This window comes from Cotesia typhae, unplaced genomic scaffold (assembly GCF_013202065.1).
Source record: "Cotesia typhae breed Kobodo isofemale line unplaced genomic scaffold, CoteBio_Ctyphae scaffold_152, whole genome shotgun sequence".
Classification (NCBI taxonomy): Eukaryota; Metazoa; Arthropoda; class Insecta; order Hymenoptera; family Braconidae; genus Cotesia; species Cotesia typhae.
The window spans coordinates 788,725-810,623 of record NW_027423776.1 but is presented as its reverse complement, the minus strand read 5'-3'; the positions used below and the strand labels follow the sequence as shown (position 1 = coordinate 810,623).

General features: G+C 32.9%; 3 protein-coding genes across 6 annotated transcripts in view; all 3 read left to right on the top strand.

Moving 5' to 3' along the window:
- Positions 1-21,899, top strand: part of LOC141536652 (uncharacterized) — a 230,481-nt gene that overhangs the window by 102,122 nt on the left and 106,460 nt on the right. For 3 of the 4 annotated variants that reach the window (XM_074257323.1, XM_074257320.1, XM_074257322.1), the window contains exon 3: positions 19,298-19,447. The exons of the other annotated variant lie outside the window; for it this stretch is intronic. In XM_074257323.1, coding sequence (XP_074113424.1) covers positions 19,298-19,447 — 150 coding nt within the window. The remainder of the gene's footprint in view (positions 1-19,297; positions 19,448-21,899) is intronic. 4 annotated transcript variants of the gene reach the window in all.
- Positions 577-10,012, top strand: LOC141536655 (uncharacterized). The gene is made up of 2 exons (XM_074257327.1): positions 577-1,380; positions 9,077-10,012. The coding sequence occupies exon 2, from the start codon at positions 9,083-9,085 to the stop codon at positions 10,010-10,012; it is 930 nt and encodes a 309-aa protein (XP_074113428.1). The 5' UTR covers positions 577-1,380; positions 9,077-9,082.
- LOC141536656 (uncharacterized) lies at positions 10,148-11,557 on the top strand. The gene has a single exon (XM_074257329.1). It carries the CDS (start codon positions 10,148-10,150, stop codon positions 11,060-11,062), a length of 915 nt encoding a protein of 304 aa, XP_074113430.1. The 3' UTR covers positions 11,063-11,557.

The following is a 21,899-nucleotide window of genomic DNA, read 5'->3' as shown; positions in this document are numbered from 1 at the left end:
TTTATTAAATTGAATTCATTTTCTTATATTATAACTTCAACCCCTTCCCATAAAGCTTCAGATCCTTATCTATTAGCCTAACGGCTAGGATAAAAATAATTAAATTTTAGTTGCGTTTTCGACGTAACAAGGATAACTTGTCATCTAATAATGATTCTTTTGAGACTTTAATGATCAAAGTTACTTTTTTTGAGACAATACAAAATTGAAACATAAGTTTAATAAATTTATATCATATTCAATGATGATTAATATTTGTATATTATATTTTTAGGGACTGAATTAATTTTATTAGCTTAGTGAAAATTTAGCTTCAATAAAATTCAGAAAATTTTTCATAGAACATATTTAATATTAAATAGATAAAAGTCATTCAAATATTCATCGATATAAAATTTCATAATTAGAACTTATACAATGTATTAATGATAATATGAATAATTTTATAACACCAATGATCCAGTTCACGACTTATCTTTTCTAAGGTTGACAGGCCGTTACGGATGACGAATGGAATTCACCAACACAATAATCTATATTTGCCGTCCTATTATTAATTCCGATTACGAAATACCCTTACGTACTTCACGGCAGTTGTCAAATCATATAAATTCATAGTGTATTTTAAATAATTAAATAAATCCATTTATTAATTAAATTCACCGAAGTTAGTTATTTCGGAGTTAGTTCGGGAACCTCTACTTACGACTCTGGAGGTCGTATCATCTTTATCTCCAGCTCTAGTTGTTCTACTGGTTACTTACAAACCCATAGGGAAACCAGGACGTAACAACTAATAATATAAATAAATTGGTGGCAGCGAACGGATTCGAACACGCTCCGAAGAAACTGGCGGAAAAATTTTTTTTCCCTTCACAAAAAAAAAAAATCGACTCTACATCATCCAGAGATCTTCATCGAACACGTCATAAAAATCAGAACATTTTTTTTATTCTCAAACGAGTGAGTAATCTATAAAAGTAAAAACAAGTGCTTACAAAACGACTCTAAAATTTATTTTTAATACACTTAATTCAAAAATTAATTAAACAGTGATTTGATTCCAAAAACGAAAAGTTTTTTTTTTAATTGAACAGAAGAACAGTTCAAAATTAACAATTAAAAAGTTTAAAGAAAAATTAATAAATTAACAAATTTTTTTTATCGCAACCACATAAAATCAATAAAATAACATGAAAAGTGCAACAAAATACATCGAACATAAACAAAAAAAAATCAAGAAGAAGCCATTAACAGCGCAGTACAGCCTTGACCTAGGATAACATCGACTACAGCCAACACCCAAGGACACAGAAGATAAGCCGACAAGCATCAGCCCAACCATATACGAGAACTTCAAGTGATAATTACTTCTGAGTAGTAAGTCATTTATTTTTCTGAATATTTATTTCTCGTCAAATCAAAAGTATTATTGTTGTTTAAAATTTTGTTTACTCGATTATCGTTCAAAATTTTTTTTTCTTCTCTCTTTCTTTCGTAAAAATTTTTTTTCTCTTAGTAAATTTTCAAAATAACTAACGGTACCGAAGCTATGGAAACAACTATAGCAGAAACAACGGGTAAAGTACAGGCCCTAGATAAACAGATTCAAGAATTGTTAACAGAAAGAGAAGAAATGAAAAATAATTTCGAACAAAATTGTCAACGATTAATTAATGATAGTATAAGAACTCTTTTAAACAATTTAAACGCACAAAATCCAAATCAACAAATACCTAATCCTCAAAATTTCCAAAATAACGGTACCCCAAATTTAAATAAATTCGATTATTTCCTTAAAACTATTCCCGAATTTGACGGATCGACAATTCCAATAGAATCGTTTACAAAAGTATGTACCGACGCGAAAGCCTATATTCGCGAAGTAGATGAAAAAGTTTTAGTTAGATTATTAATTTCAAAATGTAAAGGCGGACCTTTAGTTAGACTATTAAATGCAGAAATAAATACAGTAGATCAATTAATTACTTTCCTAAATTTAAATTATCGACGTAGCAAACAAGTTTCTGTTTAGCTAAACGAATTTAGTCAATTTAAACAAAAACCTAACGAACGCGTTATGGACTTTCATTTCAGAGTAGATGAACATTTGAGAAAGACATTAGCAGAAATAGAAGATTCAGCAGGTATAAATAAAAACAACAAAAAAGTACTAGCATCGGAAATTGCTATCCAAACATTTTTAGCAGGATTATTCCCTCAAATAGCAATATACCTGCGTCAGGTAGAGTACATAGACCTTCAGACCGCTGCCAAAGCAGCATCAGATACAGATAAGACATTAGAATCTATGAGTAACATAAATAATATGTTTAAAACTTTTAACAATACAGACTGTCACGCCATACAAAATAATCAAACTACAGATCAAACAAACAATTCACAAAATAATAAACAAAACGCCCAAACAAATTCAAATGGGACAAATAAATATTGCGATTTTTGTAAAAGCAATAATCATAATAGGGAAGATTGTAGATAAAAAGCGAAAATTCTAAAAACAATAATAACAATAATAATTACAATAGAAATAACAATAATAATAACTACAACAGAAATAATAATAAAAACAATTCAAATTCCAACGGTAATTACCATAGAAATAAAAATCATAATAATAATAGTCAAACGCACTGTACTTACTGTAAGAAATTTGGGCACATAGAAAAGGCTTGTCGTAAAAAGAGCTATGACATAGGTAAACAGGCTGATTTACAGGTGGCACAAGCAAACCAGGGAAACGGACAAACGTTTCCCCCTCCAGGCACTTCAGGGGGAAACACGTCGCCCCAGGAGTGCCGGAACCAGAATTAAAAATAAGAAAACCTTCAAAAACATATTTCGTAGGCGCAATGTCATCGGACTACAAGCCTACATCCATTATGATCAAATCAAAAGATTTAATTTCAAGTTACGGAAAAATTTTATTAGATACTGGGTGTAATTTAAATTTAATCAAATATAGCGAAGTCAAAAATAAGAATTCAATTGATGATTCATTTTGTTATAATTTAAACGGAGTTTCAGAAGCAATTACACTCGGTAGAATACAAATACAAATTTTTAATAAAAATACATATTTTCATGTTATCCCAGATGACTTTCCTTTAGATTACACAGGCATACTCGGTATGGAATTTTTACGCGAACAAGGTGGCATAATCGATTTGGTTCAAAATACAGTTACTTTCACAAAATTAAATAACTTAGAAATCCCATTGACAGAGGGACAGTATTTTGTCTTAAAACCTCGAACTAAAACAACAATGTTTGTTCGAGTAGATAACAATCTTAATGAAGGATACGTGCCTCGTATAGATTTAGGTGACAGTATTTTTGCTGGAGAAGCAATAGTTAGTAATCGTAATGGTATAGCTCATTTGTATGCAATAAATACTCTTAGTAAACGTGTCAAAGTAAAAGTGCCAATAATCTCCTTGTATCCTTTTGAAACAAGCGAAGAAGGTAGCACTTGCTTATCGTAAGATGAAACAGATCCAGAAGATAATAAAAGTGCCAGGGCCCTAGAAAATCGCGTTGATAATGAATTAAGTCTCTTGCGTTTAGAACATTTGAATGACGAAGAGCGTAAAGAAATAATTTCACTCGTTGAAAAATATGCTGACCTCTTTAGCATTCCGGGAGAAAATTTGCAAGCAACATCAGTATCTTCACATATCATACCCACTAAAGATGATATACCGGTAAACACTAGATAATATAGGCATTCCCCTTCACATAGAGAGGAAATCGAAAGACAAATTACTGAACTTCTGTCAATGGATGTTATCGAACCATCTACCTCTCCATACAATTCACCTTTATTTATCATACCTAAGAAAAAAGACTCCCAAGGCAGAATAAAATACAGACTAGTAATTGACTATCGTAAATTAAATGAGAAAACTATTGGCGATGCATATCCACTACCCCTAATTAATGATATACTTGATCAATTAGGTGGTGCAATTTATTTTTCAACTTTCGACTTAAAATCAGGTTTTTATCAGATAAAAGTAGATGAAAAAGATAAACATAAAACTGTATTTACAACTCCTCGTGGTCATTATCACTTTAACAGAATCCCATTTGGACTTAAAAATGCACCTGCAACATTTCAAAGATTAATGGATTTAGTATTACGCGGTTTATAAGGCGTAGATTTATTTGTTTATTTAGATGATATATTTATTTATGCTCGTTCTCTTGAAGAGCACACTTCTAAATTCAAAAGATTAGTAGAACGTTTACGTAAAGCCAATTTAAGTTTTCAACCCGGTAAATGCGAATTTCTAAGAAAAGAAATCATTTACTTAGGTCATCTCATTTCTGCCGACGGTGTCAAACCTGACCCCGACAAAATTAGAGCGATTAGAGAGTACAAAAGACCCATTAGTACCACAGAAGTAAAAGAATTTCTCGGACTTGCTGGTTATTATCGGCGTTTCATAAAAGATTTTGCAAAAATAGCTAAGCCATTATCGGATCTTACAAGTAAAAACGCGAAATTTATCTGGACTCTTGAACACCAGGAAGTTTTCGAAACCTTACGCGATAAACTGTGTACAGCTCCGATACTGCAATATCCGGATTTTTCAAAACCTTTTATCTTATCGATCGACGCATCTAACTACGCAGTTGGAGCAATTCTCTCACAGGGTAAAATAGGTGAAGATAAAATAGTAGCAGCAGCCTTTCATGTATTAAATAAACACAAGAAAAATTACTCTACAACAGAAAAAGAGATGGTTGCAGCTCTATTTGGTATGAAAACCTTTAGGCCTTATATTTACGGTAAAGAATTCACTCTCGTCACCGACCACAGACTTTTAGTGTGGGTAAACTCAATGAATGACCCAACATCTCATGTAATGAGATGGCGAGAACGTCTTAAAGAATTCGAATATACTGTACTATACAAAGCAGGTAGAAAAAACACAAATGCCGACGCCTTGTCTCGTAATTCTATAACAGAAAAACGCGAAGCCTATCCTATAAAATTTAAATGGCGACCCACGGGCAAACCGGGAATCGCGAGACTCAGAACAACCGATACATCAGGTTCTGAGATCAAAATTACAAAAAAACCGAAAGTGGCTATCCACTCAGAAACAGATAAAAATTCTAAACTAAATTCAAAAATTAAAAATAAATTTTCAAAAAACATTACTAATCCAGTCGACGGGATTAGCAATACGAATCCAAAAACTTTACCGGAGGCTGGTACTCTGGCGGCGGAGTTATGCGACTCAATCGAAAGGACCTCATTAACTGGCAAAAAGATCCAGGAGGCTAATAAAATTGCGGTTTCACCTGATGAAAGCACTCAAGCGGCGGAGTTAAACGACTCAGTCGAAAGGCAAAAATCTGACGATACGAAGCAGATAGCTAATAAATTCGTTCGTAAAATGCTAATAAAAATTATTCTCCTGAAACAGATAGTCAGGCGGTTGAGCCGTGGGCCTCAGTCGAAATACCTTCGGAAATACGCGATGAAAATAGGCGTAGCTACCCTATTAATCAACGGTCATTTTCAAAGGGAACAAATAAGGTTAGGATAAGTGGAAATACTGATCAAAAAGATAAACGGTTTATTCCATACCCTATCAATAAGTCAAAAATCATAAACAAAAATACAGATTCAGGTTCGAATCTAATAAATACAGATAAAAATAGGAATCCAAATAATAATCAAAACCCCTCATATAACGTTAATCAAAAGGAAAAGGCTAGTAAACATAGAAAAGACACAAAGTTATCAAATAAAGAAAATAAGTTAAGCACAGTAGGTAATGAAAGTAATTTACCCGACTATTCTGACGAATCATCATCATCAGTATCAGGTAATATTATCGACGCATTAACTTTAAGAAAGAAACTTATTAAAAATAATGAAGTTTTATTAACAGACGAGGAATCAGACATGACGGATTTCGATCTATCATATATAAATAAAGACCCAATTAAGTCTCCAAATAAAAATGATTCACGAAATCAAAATCCATCATCCAAAAATTCCCAAAACCAAAAATCCCAAAGCCCAAAAATCAAAGAATCTACATTACCATCTACAGAAAATGTAACGATACCAATGATATCTACACAAAACACTCCAAATGTAAACACAAAAATCAGAAATAATAAATTCAAAAGTAGATTCATTCCTCTCCAATATAAGAGAACACAGAGGTACGCGGATTTTACACCTTCTTCAATATTTCGTGCGCGTAAAAAAATTAATGAAAATATTAGTAAAACAACGTTTAGAGTGATCGACAGTTCAGATGATGAATCAAATACCGCAAGATCGGAAATAATAGACTCAAAAATATATTCACGTAACTCTATCGACATTAGTTCAGAATCCCCTATAGAAACAATCCCAATTACTCAAAGATCGCTAAATAAAATAAACAAACAAAAAGTAGAAGATATGGGAGAAGCTGTACCGTGGTCTTCAGACGAAGGCGACGATCACCCTCAACAAAAAACAATCGAAGCTCTTATTCACAATGATAATGATAATAACATGTCTATAGAAAATATAAACGAAATTTCTAAAGCCATACAATCGACGACAGTAGATTCATCCGACGAACAAATATCTCCAACAACAGCTATACAGACAGAAAATAAAATTACAGAACAACCGAAACATATTAACAAAGACGATAAAAGAGAGATAATTCAAGCGATAAAACATAATGACCCTCCACCATTACGCAGATCTACAACACAACGAAAACTCAAAACATGTACGTGTGGATCAGATAATACAAGCACACATGCACACACACATACCACAGAAAATACAGACACTTTCAAAGAAAATCCAAAACAAACAATTTGACAATAAAAATTGCAAAGAAGACTAAAAATATTAAATTACCAGACATAATGGTAACGTTAAAAGCATTTAAAAATAATAATAATTACAATAATTCTAATAAAAGTAAGATTCCTAAAACAAAAAGAAAATTATCAACAATAGCTGAAAATAATATTACTAAAAATAAAAATATAAATTCTATAACTCCACAAAATTCACAGGAAAATTCAAATTCACAAAGATCGAGCCAAACACAAAAACAAAAAGAGATCGACAATATTGACACACAAACTGGACCCGAAGATCCTAATTTACCCATCCCAGATACAGAAAATCTCGAATAAGAAAATATAACGGTAAACGAAACTCAAAATAATTCAAATCCGACAATAAACGCTTCATACATAGACGAGTCCGACGATGACAAACGAAAAGACGATAGTATTAACCATTTGAACTCACAGCAGATGGAGTCAAATTCAGAAGAGACTAATAATATAAATAAATTAGTAGCATACGGGGGTGATATTAACAACGACCAACCTAATGACAACAAAAATGAACAACCTAGTAACACAATAACGATTCACCTGACGACGATAACGACGAGTCGCCTGAAGATGATAATGATTCGGATAATAATTCAACGGAGTCAGATTTTTCAAACGTTTCAGACGATTTTAGTAACGAAAATATATTAGAAACAAAAGATAATTTAGAAATGCAGAAAAATAGTTATTTATGTTTCATAAACGCAGATGGTACGGTACATAGCGAAATCGGAAAGAAACTTATAGGAATGGGATATTTAAATAAATTACAACCAAATAGTAGATATAAATTAGGCGATATAATTAAAATGGGTACTTCTAGAAAAAAAGTAATCGCTTTAGTAACACAAAGTAATAGTAAAGATAATCCGACAGAGGGTTATTATTTAAAATCTTTCAAAAATTTAAAAACTTATCTATTAAATAACAATATTAAATCAATTAGCATATCACAAGGCCGAAGTAACTTAAGTGAAACCATTTGGTCTAAAATAAAAAGTATTATCACAAAAACTTTTTCCGGAACAGAAATTAAATTTACAATTTGTAGAGATTTAATTATAATTCCTCCGGTAGAAGACAGATATAAAATCATGTTAGAAAATCACGAAACTCCAATGGCAGGTCATAATAAGGAGTGACAAAGACATACAATAGGATTAGACAGAGATATTTTTGGGATAATATAAAAATCCAGGTAGAAGACTTTGTACGCAAATGCATAAGTTGTCAGAAAAAGAAACTAGTTAGAATAAAAACTAAACAACCGAAGGTAATTACGGACACATCAGCACAAATTTGGGATAAATTAGCATTAAATATAGTAGTCCCAAATAGAACATCAGCTAATGGTTACTCTTATATTTTAACTATGCAAGACGATCTTTCAAAATTTTGTTTCGCAATACCGTTAGTTACAATGACTGCTAATGATATTGCAGAAGCTTTAATAGAACATTTTATTTGTAAATTTTCGATGTCCAAAAGTTATTTTAACCGATCAAGGTCAAGCCTTTATAGGAAAAGTTATGACTTGTCTAGCAAAAACATTTAAAATTAAACAAATAAAATCAACTGCGTTTAGACCATAAGCAAACGGTGGTTTAGAACGTAGTCATCAAGTTCTAACAGACTATATTAAACACTATACGACTAAAAATGATTGGGACCGATGGTTACCACAAGCGACATTAGCATACAATACTAGTGTACACGAAGGTATAAAATTTACACCTTATAAATTAGTATTTGGCAAAGAAGCTCGTTTACCATCAGACTTCTCCTACTTAGACGACATACCTACGTACGCTGACTATGTCAAAAATCACGCAACAAGACTGTTAGAAACTCAAAAAGAAGCTAGGGAAAATCTAGAAAAAGCAAAACAAAAATCAAAAATTAGATATGATAAAAATATACATCCAATAAACTTTAAAATAGGTCAAAACATTTATTTAGTTAAAAATAAAAAAACAGGCAAATTTGATGATAATTATTTAGGTCCATATAAAATAACTGAAATATTTCCCGATAAAAATGACATTGAAATAGAAATGAAGCATGGAAAAAGAAAGGTAGTCCATTGTGACAGAGCGGAAATCGCACATTAATAACAATGCGAAAACAAAGCAGTTAGTGAAGACAGAAAATTACCATAAATACATTTCTCTTACAGGTAAAAATGGACGCGTCCAAAATCTTTTCCATCTTATTGATGCTAACCACAACAACGAGTGCATTCATCGCATATGATTGCGGTGCTGCAGCGACAAACTTTACTACATTGTCATTGATCAACATAAAAGAATGCGAAAAACCCATAACGACACCTAACATAATAAAAACTAATATTCAACTCATACAGACAGTAGAGTATTCCCACACTAAAATAATTCAGTGTAAAATCGAAATCCAAAGGTCAATTTATTATTGCGGTTCCTGGAGTCATGTTGCGACAGTAACAAATCCCCGCATAGAATACATAGAAGAGATATCGAAACCTTACTGTCAAGATATACACAAGACCCGAACGCATTTCATGTACGACACAGCAATTCGAGACATACAACCGAACGGAACGACGATACGGTCTATACTCTTCGCAGGTAAAGCAGATAACTCCGGAAACTGTGAAGGAGGAAATTACTCGGATCCGTACGGGACATATTTAGATGTAGTGGTACAAGAACAAATAAAAATCACAATCCGTGACTATTTAGCTCCGGTAAACTTCAAAGAAAACAGCGTAATCCTAAAATCGGGAATAAGATGCTGGCAAGGGGAAGGCGGCTACACATTCTGGGACGTCATAAGGAAAGACGACTGCGAAACAGAAAAATTCAAAGTAATTTATCTAGGTCAAGCTCAAAGAATTAGGGATAGTTCAGGAAATAAAACCGACGAATTCTTCGCAGTAACATCAAATCAAATAACGTTTGCGCTAACAAGACAGGAAACACTCTCAGTATGCGGGCACAAATTCTTACGCACAGAGGAACCTAGATTATTCATAATAGAAAGTAACGACAATGATTTCTTACTAAAAAAATCAGAATTAACAACATCTGACATGGATATATTCGCATACGTAAATTCAAAAGTAGTTTATTGAGAAAAACATTTGAGAAGAGAAATTTTAGCGAGTTATAACGATGCCATTAAACAACAATGTGAACTAGAAAAAATAGTACTACGAAATTCTTTAGCGCTAGCATCAGTAGCACCTGCAGAATTCGCGTTTCAGTTCATGAAAGATCAAGGATATATGGCCTGCGTCACTGGAGAAGTCATCAAAATATCAAAATGCGTACCAGTCGAAGTCAAAACGAGGAAAACAGAAGAATGCTATCAAGAACTACCTGTTACGTTAGGAAACGGAAGCTTCTTCATGTTACCTAGAACACACCTGCTTGTGAAGACAGGAAATCAAATCGATTGCAACACATTGACGCCTACTACATTTAACATCAATAATACATGGTACCAAATTCTACCCCAATTGACGCCAACTATAGAACCAGAAGAAATTAGCCCAAGCACAAGAGCAACATGGAAGTACACAGCACCGGAATATTTAGCAAAGAGTGGGCTATACTCAAACGAAGACCTGGGTAAACTAAGAGAAGCAATTATGTTCCCAGTGGAAAGATTCGCAATAGTAAACACGATAGCCAGAGGAGCAATAGGCAGACAAATAAATGTGCAAGGAATCAACATAAATAGATTCATCGACGAGGTCAACATAGAAAACAAGATTAAAAACAAGCTGGCAAAACTACATGGAATTTTCACTGTCATCGGAGATTACAGTTCAGCGATAATAGCAGACTGTATTATAATAAAAGCTTTCAAGTTTGTCGCCGACACAGTAATACACGCATTGGCACTACACTCTGTATTCGGATGGAGCCTATGGCTACTAGGATCTATATGGGATTCATTAACAAACTTCTTGTTACATTTAAAACAGAAATACGAGAAAGAAAAAGAACAAGCAGCCAGCAACCTAATGATGTCAAAACTAACCACAGTCGATATAGAAGAAAAAGACCCAGGAGAAGAACAACCGAGGACGCCAAGACCGAGAGCAAGAGAACCGGGAACAGATAAAGTAGATAGCGAAATGATAGATCAGCTAAATAAACGAAAACTATTCCCATGAGTCCATAATTTTTGTAATAATATTATTTTTTTTTTTTTGGTTTTTGTTACTTCCCCTTTTCTTCGTAAAAAAAAAAAAAAAAAAAAAAATAGATTAATTATTATACATAGGATAATCAATCATAGTGCGGGATGAATGTTGTGTCGAACCAGTAGTATAACGTGGTATCGAGTAATTCTAATGTAGATTCTATGCATCAGATAAGACCAATGACTTAATTGTATTAAATAATTTTTTTATATATAATATCAACCTCTATATCTTATTTTAACTATTAACAATGAGGAATTATTTTTAAATTTTGACACTATTTTTTATTTTTAGACATGAATATCGCAAATTGATAATATCAGTAATATTATACTATTAAGTGAATAATAAATATTATATATTACTTGTTAGTTTTATAAAATTAAAATTAAACATTTTCAAAATAAAAAGGAATTTTGATTGACGGGTAGAAATTTAAAAATAAATAAGAAAAAAAAAACAAAAGTTTTTACATTTTTTTTTTTCATTTTTTTAACGGTAAATATCCTAACAGTGTACATGCTAAGTATATTTACTTTCAAATTTTTTTTGGAGGCTATTACTGCAGGGGGTCCGCTTATAGATCGTAAGCGGAGAGGATGCCTAGTGGATGAGCCCAGGCAGGGTGAAACCAATCCTCCGTCGGGTGAGGAGCAACACTAAACTTCCCCTCGTGCATCCAACGAATCCCCAGATAATCAAAGTCGTCCCTCTGGAAACAGGTCCAATCGAACCTGTCGTGGAACCACAGGCACCGGTTCTGCGCCTTCTCGGCACGACGACGACGTATGATGTCTATAGACACGTACCCGTCTAATTCTAAAGGATCTGAGGGCTAAAGAAAAAAAAAATTTAATAATATAGATAGAATCAAAATAAAGAGTATCCGGTGAAAATAGTAAAAGTTAATACAATTAGACTTACGAGACTGACGCGAATCCGCGACACATCGTGGAGTTGAAGAAGCTGGCCTATAATTACCCCCAGTCGTTCCACCAAACATAGGCGAGCTAGGTACCCGCCGCACAAATTAAGTCCAAAATCAGCCAAGTCTATAATAATAATCAGCCAGTAGAATAAACCGAAGAAACCCTGAAAAATAAATTTTTTTAATTTTTTTTTTTTTTTTAAATTTTTAACTCCTCACGTACATATTAAGTTAAAAGATTAAATATAAAATAAATAAACCAATATAAAAAAAAAAAAGAAAAAAACTACTTACTTTACCGCGACAAGCTTCATGATGACTAACGCACATGTTGCTCAGGAAGTTATTTATTTTATTGTTTTACAAACCGACTAAATAACACGGGACGACCTCGACAGAAGTACTTAGTAAAGTATATGTAATTGAGAAACCGAAAGGACATTATATAGCAAAAAAAAAGGAGGAACCCCACCACGGGAAAAGTACACCCCCATCCGGGCGAAATGCGCAAACAAACTACCAACACTTGGTGACAAATTTTTTTTTACTCTCAAAAATTCCCTTTTCCTTCTCTCAAAATCCCTTTTTTTTTTTTTTTTTTTTTTTTTTCCAAATGCATAAATAAAACTTTGTGAGACGAACATACATAAATTACCAAAAATAAATGTAGAAACAATTATTTTTCATATCCTCTCGTCTCTCTCTTTACTATCAAGAAATTGATAGTAAAGTCTCTTTACTGTCAAGAAATTTTTTTTTCTCTTTTTGTTAGCTCCTTAAAAATACAGGAAAGTAAGAAAAAAGGAAAAGATAAATATGATAATTGAAAGTTTATTGGTCCTAGAAATAAATTAAATGGGACGAAACACCTAAATATCATTTTAAATGCATTAGAGAATGTAAGACGAGAAACAAAATTTTTTTTCAGAAAAATAACGGCATACCTTTTCTTACAGGAAAAATAGAATAAAATTAGTATATTGTAATAAAAATATTTCAATTAAAGGGAAATCAAAATTTATAAAGTTAAACATTTTGAGAAAAGATGATAGGTAAATAATTCAGTTATGCTAAAGCTACTATCAGAAAGCAATTTTTACAATGTTTCGAGAAAATTACAAGAAAAGAAAGTTTGAAAAATAAATTGAATTAATAAATTTAAATTATTATAAGTTAGAATTAATAACAATATAAATAACTAGATTTTTCATGAACAGTTTAAATTAGATAAAAATTTAAAATACAAAAGAATACGAACATTGTAAATGTAGCGAAGATTCACCGATTTAGTTAATAAAATAGACGAACTAGGTGAATAATAAAAAAAAAAAAAATTTTATGTACGCATAAATTTTTTTTTTCAAATTAACACTAAATGCCTAGCTTAACTGATTACAAATACGAAGGATAAAAACGCTTAGTTCCTTCGGAAAATAAGAGGATTACGACCATTAAAGGTCCAAATATATACAAATAAGCTAGACATTTAATGCCTAAAAATAAAGATGTAATAATAGATTAGAAAAAAAATAAACAAAGAGATTATTGTCATAAAAAAAAAAATTTTTTTTCCAGTAAAACTTAAAATAATTTTTAAATAGACAAAGATTAAGATGGAAAGTACATCGTAAGCAAATCGATGTTACAAAAATAAATGCAAAGTAATAACAAAGTACGATAACTGATTTACCATTTAGAGGTAATGTAATAAACGGGACGTTTGTCTAGAGGGAGGGACGTGTTACGTCCCCACCTGCATTCGCAAATGTCTCTGATAGCAAATACGCGCGCTAAATTTAAACTCTAATAATTATACAATAATTACATAAATATTCATCTTTTTATAAATAATAACGTTAAATGATAAGTAGAGAATTCCAAATGTTAAATATTAAATATTAAATATAGAAAATGATAAGAAAAAGTGTAAACAAAATATTTTTAAGTTTACATTAACATTTTCTCACGAAGAATGTTAATGAAAAAGCTAGACTGATAAAATGATTCATTGTAAGACAACTAGCGTTGAGTATGCCAGGTATATTCGAGAACGTCTAAGGAATGTTCTAAATAAATAATTGATAACGAACGCCCGAATGTTCTGGACTCTGGAGTTGAGTCATCGAGCGATCATCTGAGGCAAACCTCAGAAACGCCACGTGCATCAACTCGGGGGATAGAACATACGGAGCCCGATACGCAACCCTACTCCTCCTAGGGCGCGGCCCTTGGACGAGGAGATATAAGCAGGGTGGACCGGTAGTTCGAGGCTCTTCTTGATCTTAAAGTTGCGGACTTAAGACTCTTCATAATCTATACTTGCCGTCCTATTATTAATTCCGATTACGAAATACCCTTACGTACTTCACGGCAGTTGTCAAATCATATAAATTCATAGTGTATTTTAAATAATTAAATAAATCCATTTATTAATTAAATTCACCGAAGTTAGTTATTTCGGAGTTAGTTCGGGAACCTCTACTAACGACTCTGGAGGTCGTATCATCTTTATCTCCAGCTCTAGTTGTTCTACTGGTTACTTACAAACCCATAGGGAAACCAGGACGTAACAGTACAAAGAATTATGAAAATTTGTAAAATTGACGTCGCATCTCAGGTTACCCTAGAGAAGTCGTCGGAGTTCAGCTCTCATGATGTTTAGGCTAGAGCCCGGCGACTCTCTCATCACAAGCGATTTCCGTTACTTCGCTGATGATGAATTTTATTCATCACCAACAAAGCAGTTAAAATTTTTGAATTAAAAATTTAATTAAATATTATTAGTTTAACGGGAACGTAACAAGACTATTATTCGTATATAATTTGAAGTAAAAAAGATTATATATAATCTTTTTTACCTGGGTAATTTGAAGATCTGGTCAGATCTGATTATATCTGGTCACATCTCGTAAGATAGAGACAATTTAAAGATCTGGCCAGATCTGATTATATATGGCCAGATCTAATCCGTTTTTCTCGGGAAGAGGTCTTCATTTCTTAAATTAATAGATTAAAATATGACAAAAAAAGTCTTAATAATCTGCCGACATAATGTTTGTTGCATCCGAGATTCTACAAATTACTTTTTCACTAAATTGATTTAATCTCAATAAACAATTTTAAGAAATCAATTGAAAATGATTAACTTAAAAATAATGACGAAAGTTAAATAATTAGAACCAAATTTTTAACTTTCTGCTGAGAAAATCGAAGATTTTTAAAAATCGGGAAGTTATTGATTTCACCCCGTTTTGCCAAAATCAAGTTTTCATCAGATCTCGACGTTTCAAGGTCTCAGGAAGCTTCCCTAACTACTCCCGCGATGCTATCTGTGTGTGTGTGTGTGGGGGGGGGGGTGGATGTATGTAAACCTCTCATAACTTTTGAACGGCTTGACCGATCCTATCGCGGTTGACACTCATCGAAAAGGCTTGACTGAACTTAGATTTTGAATATGGTTTGGACCGATTCGGATCGGTAGATTTTCAGAAATCTCAAAAAAGCTACGAAAAAAAATTTTTTCAAATGTGGTTTTTTTAATAACTTTTAAACGGCTTCACCGATCAATTTCAAAAACTAATTAGCTCTTAACATAAAAAAACCACGTCGATCGCCACCAAGCTGGTCGAAATTGGTTGATTCGTTCGTGAGTTATTGTTGACGAAAAAAATCGACAGAAAGTGTTTTTTTCGGATTACACCAAAATGTCCGATCTAATCACTTCGTGTTTGAATGTATATTAGAGAATCGGAGAAACTGCGTCGAATGCCGCTAACCACGTGAAAATCGGTTGATTCATTCAAAAGTTATTGTGGTTTGAAAATAAAAAAAATAGTGATTAATTAAACTCCTATCAAACTTTTGAGCTCGGAGAGCTCAAAACTTCACGAAAATTAGATTTTTGAGCTCGAAGAGCTCAAAAATATAATAAGTTCAATTTCGAGCTCTTAATTACGAAAGTAGCGGGAAGTTGCACGGATGGCCTTCAGGGTCAACCGTTTTCCTAACGTTTTTGTAAGATTCTTCAACATAAAGTTACAGAAAATTCCTCAAACCAATATTTACGCTGATAATGATCAATTCTCAATAATTAAAGTAATTTGAAAGTGTCTAAAAATTCACGAACTGAAGTTCAAATTGATAAATTAATACGTAAGAATTCAATTCCATTCGATAAACAATGTTAGGAACTCAATTTTTGAATATCTCTTCAGTTAATTTTTATAAGTAGTTCACGTCGTAAAATTTATGATAATTCACAATTGATACAATTAATAATTCGCAATTCGAGTCATGACATTAATTGTTCACAATAAATTATTTTGTAATATAAAACAAATTCAATCAATTAATCCACAATATAAATTTCAATAAATTCTACGAAAAATGTTCGATCACAAAAATTGACAAAAGTCGACATACTTAAATAGACGCTAGAACATTCGCTGGTTTGATTGTTATGACCTTGGATATTTGGATTCACTGCGACGTAGAATATCTATCGACGCCTGACCAAAAATTCGTGAGAAAAACCCTTGTCGGTTTTTTTTTTCAAATATCAAATTAATCGCTCGTTTCACTGAATTAATTAACTTTAAGAATTAATACAATTAACAAAACAATTTCAGATGTTGATTGAAGTAATTTGATTAATTTTCAGTTAATTAAAATTATCTCACTACGAATGTTAAAAAAAATTTACACCTGAAGGTTGACTGAATGACTCTCGGGTGTTATCCCCCTTGAAAATTACTCAGTCCAAACTATCAAATATTATCGAATCTTGATTAAATAAATCATAATAATAATCGATTAAATGATCATATTAATAAATACTGAGGAGAAGCAAACCGAGTATTAGGTAAACCGCAGTTCACTTCTTTCCCACAGAGTAATTATTGATACCCCGACGAATGAAACGACGATCTAACTCACTGCTTGAGGATGAAGTCCTAGTTGTTGTTGGCTTCTTTCGTCTCGTCACTACTCCGGGGATCGGTCCTTCTTAATTTCCGTGGCACTTTGTCTGGCGGTCACACCACTTCTCCCTTTCGCACTGCACAGCTCCCCTATAATAACCCAAAACTACCCCCTTGTAACAAAATTTTACTGTTTTTATACACGACTCGACGTTGAATACGTCGAGTAAAGCAGAAATTTTGTCCAGGTCGCCCAAAATAGAATAAACAAAAACAAATAGGAAGCTTAGGAGATGCTTTTAATCTCCTTAGCAACACCGCAGCAGCCACCCAGGCTGGGTTAGTGCACGTTTGGACGCCAGTTATTTTTTCTCAAACAGGGAAAAATAACAAACCCTGTATTTCCAGGGCCGATTGGCAAGTATTCCGGGGAAATAAATAATATAAATGTGTTAGGAAAAAGGAGAAACAATAATTTTGTATATTACGAAAAATTAACAATAATATAAACAGATATTTATTCAAACAAATTACTTAAAATTAAGTCCAGAGCCGGATTCCTTAGCCGGATCGACTGTATAATCAAAATAATAATAATAATGCCGCGTATAATTATTGATAATTTGTCTAGATTCTCGATAGACTGTTTGGTTATTTTACTACGACGTTAATTAATGAATAGAAATTTTACCTAAATAATAATTATGGACTGTGAAATGATAAATTTCGAATCAATACTGGCTGATTCGAGGACCCAAATGCGTGGCTTTCGGGACAGGTATTTCACTACAAACCCCCTTACTAACGACGGAATTGACTCGACAATCAATAATAACTTCTGATACCGAATTATTTGAGCCAGGAGACAACGCGACTTGCGGATAATAATTTAGCTCAACTTGTGAGTACTCACCAAAAGAAAAGGGACTCAAACCACGGCGCTAGATACACACTCCTCACACTATGCGGGCTCCCGCGTGTCTGCCAATTTTATTTTTACCGAAAACTATGAGGCCTCGTGTCCGATCACGAGGGCCTCTCCAGCAATTTACTCAAAATTTACAAGTCTCTCTACTCGCGACCGATATTGTAGGGCATTACCCATGCGAGTAGGGGCTATGATATATTACCAATAATCAATATTATGCTTTTGCATTTTTTTTAACTTCTCGCTAAAAAAATCAAAGATTTTCAAACATCGGGAGGTTATTGGCTTCATCCTGTTTTACAGAAATCTAGTTTTCATTAGATCTTGACGATTTAAAGTCACTTGAAGCTTTCCTGAATGCTCCCGCGATGTTGTCACTGTGTCGGTACGTATGTGTGCGTGTGTGTATGTGAGAGTGTATTTGGGTGTGTGTGTATCTGCGTGTATGTTGAAGTATGTAACCCGTTTGTAATTTTTGAACAGCTAGACCGATTTCATCACGGTTGATGTCCCTGATTGAACAAAATGATTTGATATGATTAAAAATAATTAATTTTCTCATTATTTTAAATCTTGTCAAATCATGTAAATGATTTTAAATCATATCTCTCATAGGCATTCAACATTATGAGTCATTTTTAATCATTTTGTTTAATAAGGGGTTCTTCAAAAGGGCTTGACCGAACTTAGATTTTGAATGCAATTAGGACTGATTCGTACAGATAGTTATTCATGTTCGAGAGATATCGTGAACAAAGGAAGACCGAATGGTGTGTTTTCAGAATTACTCCGGACTTTCAAGTTCGATCAATTCAAACTTAAGAAGTCTTCATGTGGCTCAAAAAACTGCGTTGAATGCCGCCAACTGCGTGAAAATCGGTCCATGCATTTAAAAATTATTGCGGTCAAGAAATTCAAGAAATAGTGGGTTATGAAACTTCTATCAGACTTCTGAGATCGAAGAGCTCAAAATCATAGGGAAGCAATATCTTTTAGCTTGAAGAGCTTAAAAACGTCATAAGTGCAATTTTAAGCGCCTAGGTATGGAATTATCGAGAAGTTTCAGGGATGGCTTTCAGGATCAAGCGTTTTCCTAATTTTTTTTATTATGTTTTTTGCATCATACAAAATAAATGTATATTATTCGAAATATCATTGTGTTAACAACCCTAAGTTAACAAAAGCAATAAAAAGTATTAGAAATAATTTGACTTCGAATACCGAAAATCTTTTCATATCCTACTATTCGTGTGTATTCGGCACGAAGAACTATCTTATTATTTTTCAGGAAAAAGTGCTTTTTTCGATATACATATACTTGTTTCTTGAGAAGTTAAGAGTAGAGCAATATCTGAAACGTTTCTAATTATAAGGTGTGATCTTGTGACAAAAGTTTTATAAATATTTTGGATCTATTTTCTGAATTATAGATTCTCCTGAGTCGTCCAATCAATGTCTATCATGATGTAAGTGACTTTGAAACAAACTGGTGGGATAGTGAGTTCATTACAGAATGTTTATGTTGGCACAATGTTTATCGTCAGAGGCACAATTCTCGTCCATTAACAATGGCACCACAGGTAAATAAAATTTCATCATTGCCTCAGAAAAATATTCGAAAAAATCGATGTTGAGTCGTTTCGGGTTGTACAACTATCTTATCATCAATGATAGCCCCATAACAATCTACATCACATTATCGAATTCGAGAATCTGATAATTTTGTTAGTAAAACACTTTTTCGAAATTTTGGAATGCAATTTCTCTCAAACAATTCAACCAATTTTGATGCAATTTTTGCAAAAAGGGTTGCATCTGAACGTTAAGGTCTGAGTTGATGTAAGAAACAACTGATTATCTAGTTTGGCAGTTGTTTTACAGTAGGAATTTCTGTGTATATTATTTTTACTATTTCTTAGAATCTACTGTCACGGGCCATCTGAAATTTTTCTAGTTAGAAAAAAAAATAGCGATACGATTAACAAAGTTTATTTTCAAGAAGAGAAGGGATACAAAAGTTTGACCGTTTTTTTCACCATTGCTCCAGTATCCAGGGCTCTGCCTAAGTGGAAATATTATTTCCCTTGGTACTCGTGGGATTAATATGTAAAATATTTTCTCAAAAGAAAAATCAAGAAGAGGGTCCAAGCCCAGTGAACCCGGGACTGTGTTACGTCCCGGTTACCTCTCGGGTTTGAAAGTTACCAATATAACAACTAGAGATGGAGATTAAGATACTACGACCTCTAAAGTCGTAAGTAGAGGTTCTCAATATAATTCCGAAATCACTACTTCGGTGAATTTAATTAATAATTGGATTTATTTAACTATTTAAAATACATTTGCAATAAAAGTAATTCTGGAAACTGCCGTGAAGTACGTAATTGCATTTAACGTAATTAAATTTAATAGTTTTATGACAAAAATTAATTAAGAAGAGTCTCAAGTTCGTAACTTTAAAATCGATAAGAGCCTTGGAAGAAGAGCCTTCAACTACCCGTACACCCTACTTATATCTCCTCGTCTACGAGCCGTGCCTTAGGAGGACTAGGGTTGCGTAGCAGGCCCCGAATGTTCTATTCTTTTGAGATGATGAGCGAGATCATCTGAGGACCACCCGCATGACGAGTGCTGACTCAAGTTCAAACTCCAGGACACGCGGGCGATCGCTTATCATATATTTATTTAAAACATTCTCCTGAATGTTCTCAAATATACCCTAGACACTCTACGCTAGTTATCTTACAGTTAATCAGTTTTATTACTCTAGACTTCTCATCAACAATCTCCATGAGAAAATATTGTAAGAACTTGAAAATGATTTATTTATTCTGTGTTAAATTTAAGTCACGTAAGGTACAAAAAAAATTTTTTTAAGGACATTGCTCCCTCTCAGTAGACTCGCGTCCCTGTGAGTCGAGAAGTACTAGTTTTTTTTTCATATATATATATCGAAGGGGAAGACATATATATATATATATATATATATATATATATATATATATATATATATATATATATATATATATATATATATATATATATGTCGGAGAGTAGAGTACAGTGGAGTATTTTCTGACGAAGCGATGAGAATATTCTGTAGGATAATTCTATTTTTTAGTTATTTTAAGAAATGTACTGTTACTTTAATATTTTGTAAAATAAGATATAACTAAACTGTTTTATCGCGGGAGGCTTAGGCCTAGGTAGGCACTAGTGTTGTAATAATCGACCATAAACAATCGATTGTTCACAATCGACTACAACTGATAGATAACAATCGATTGTATTAAAAACTGATTTTTAAACAATCGGATAAACGGAAAATCGATTTTTTTTAAATTTTAGATTATTTCTATCGTCAACTTTATTGTTGAATAATCAAACATCCAACAATCGATGTTGACAATCGATTTTCGACTTTTTAATCAAATTTTTGAAAAATTTTTTTTTAAGGAAAAATAGATTTTTTTTTATAATTAAAACCAACTGTTAAATTCAAATGTTAATACTTTATACATATAAAATATATTATTACATACTTATTATCATTATTATTATTATTATTATTATTATTATTATTATTATTGTTTTGCTATTAAATGCTCAGGGGGGGTTATCCCCGGAGTCCGATTCTCCGAGGGCCCAGCCTGAGCTCCATCCGGTACTGCTGGACCACTCTGCACAACAAGGCGGTTAGTGATCACAGCAGGCCAAAGTCATTTCCCTTAAGAGACGGAGAGAACCAAGTAAAACAGCCTTCTGCATCCTAATTGCCAAGAACTCAGCTTTTAATGAACAAGCTGGAACTTTGGCAAGTGAGGATACAAAAGACTGTTTCATCCCTCCTAGGACGCCAAAAATCAGGACGACAAGCTTGACACGGTAACCTGGGTAAAGTTTGCCAATTTCCAACAGGAGATCCTGATATATTTGTCTTTTGTGCTCTTCTTTGGCTGAGATGTTGTATTCAGCCGGGGCCGAGAACTCAATGACATAAATGTCACGAGTGGCCTTGTCGAAGAGCACAAT

Bases quoted from the DNA above. Each gene is read 5' to 3' on its own strand.
- LOC141536655 (XM_074257327.1), top strand. From the start codon at position 9,083: ATGGACGCGTCCAAAATCTTTTCCATCTTATTGATGCTAACCACAACA.
- LOC141536656 (XM_074257329.1), top strand. From the start codon at position 10,148: ATGAAAGATCAAGGATATATGGCCTGCGTCACTGGAGAAGTCATCAAA.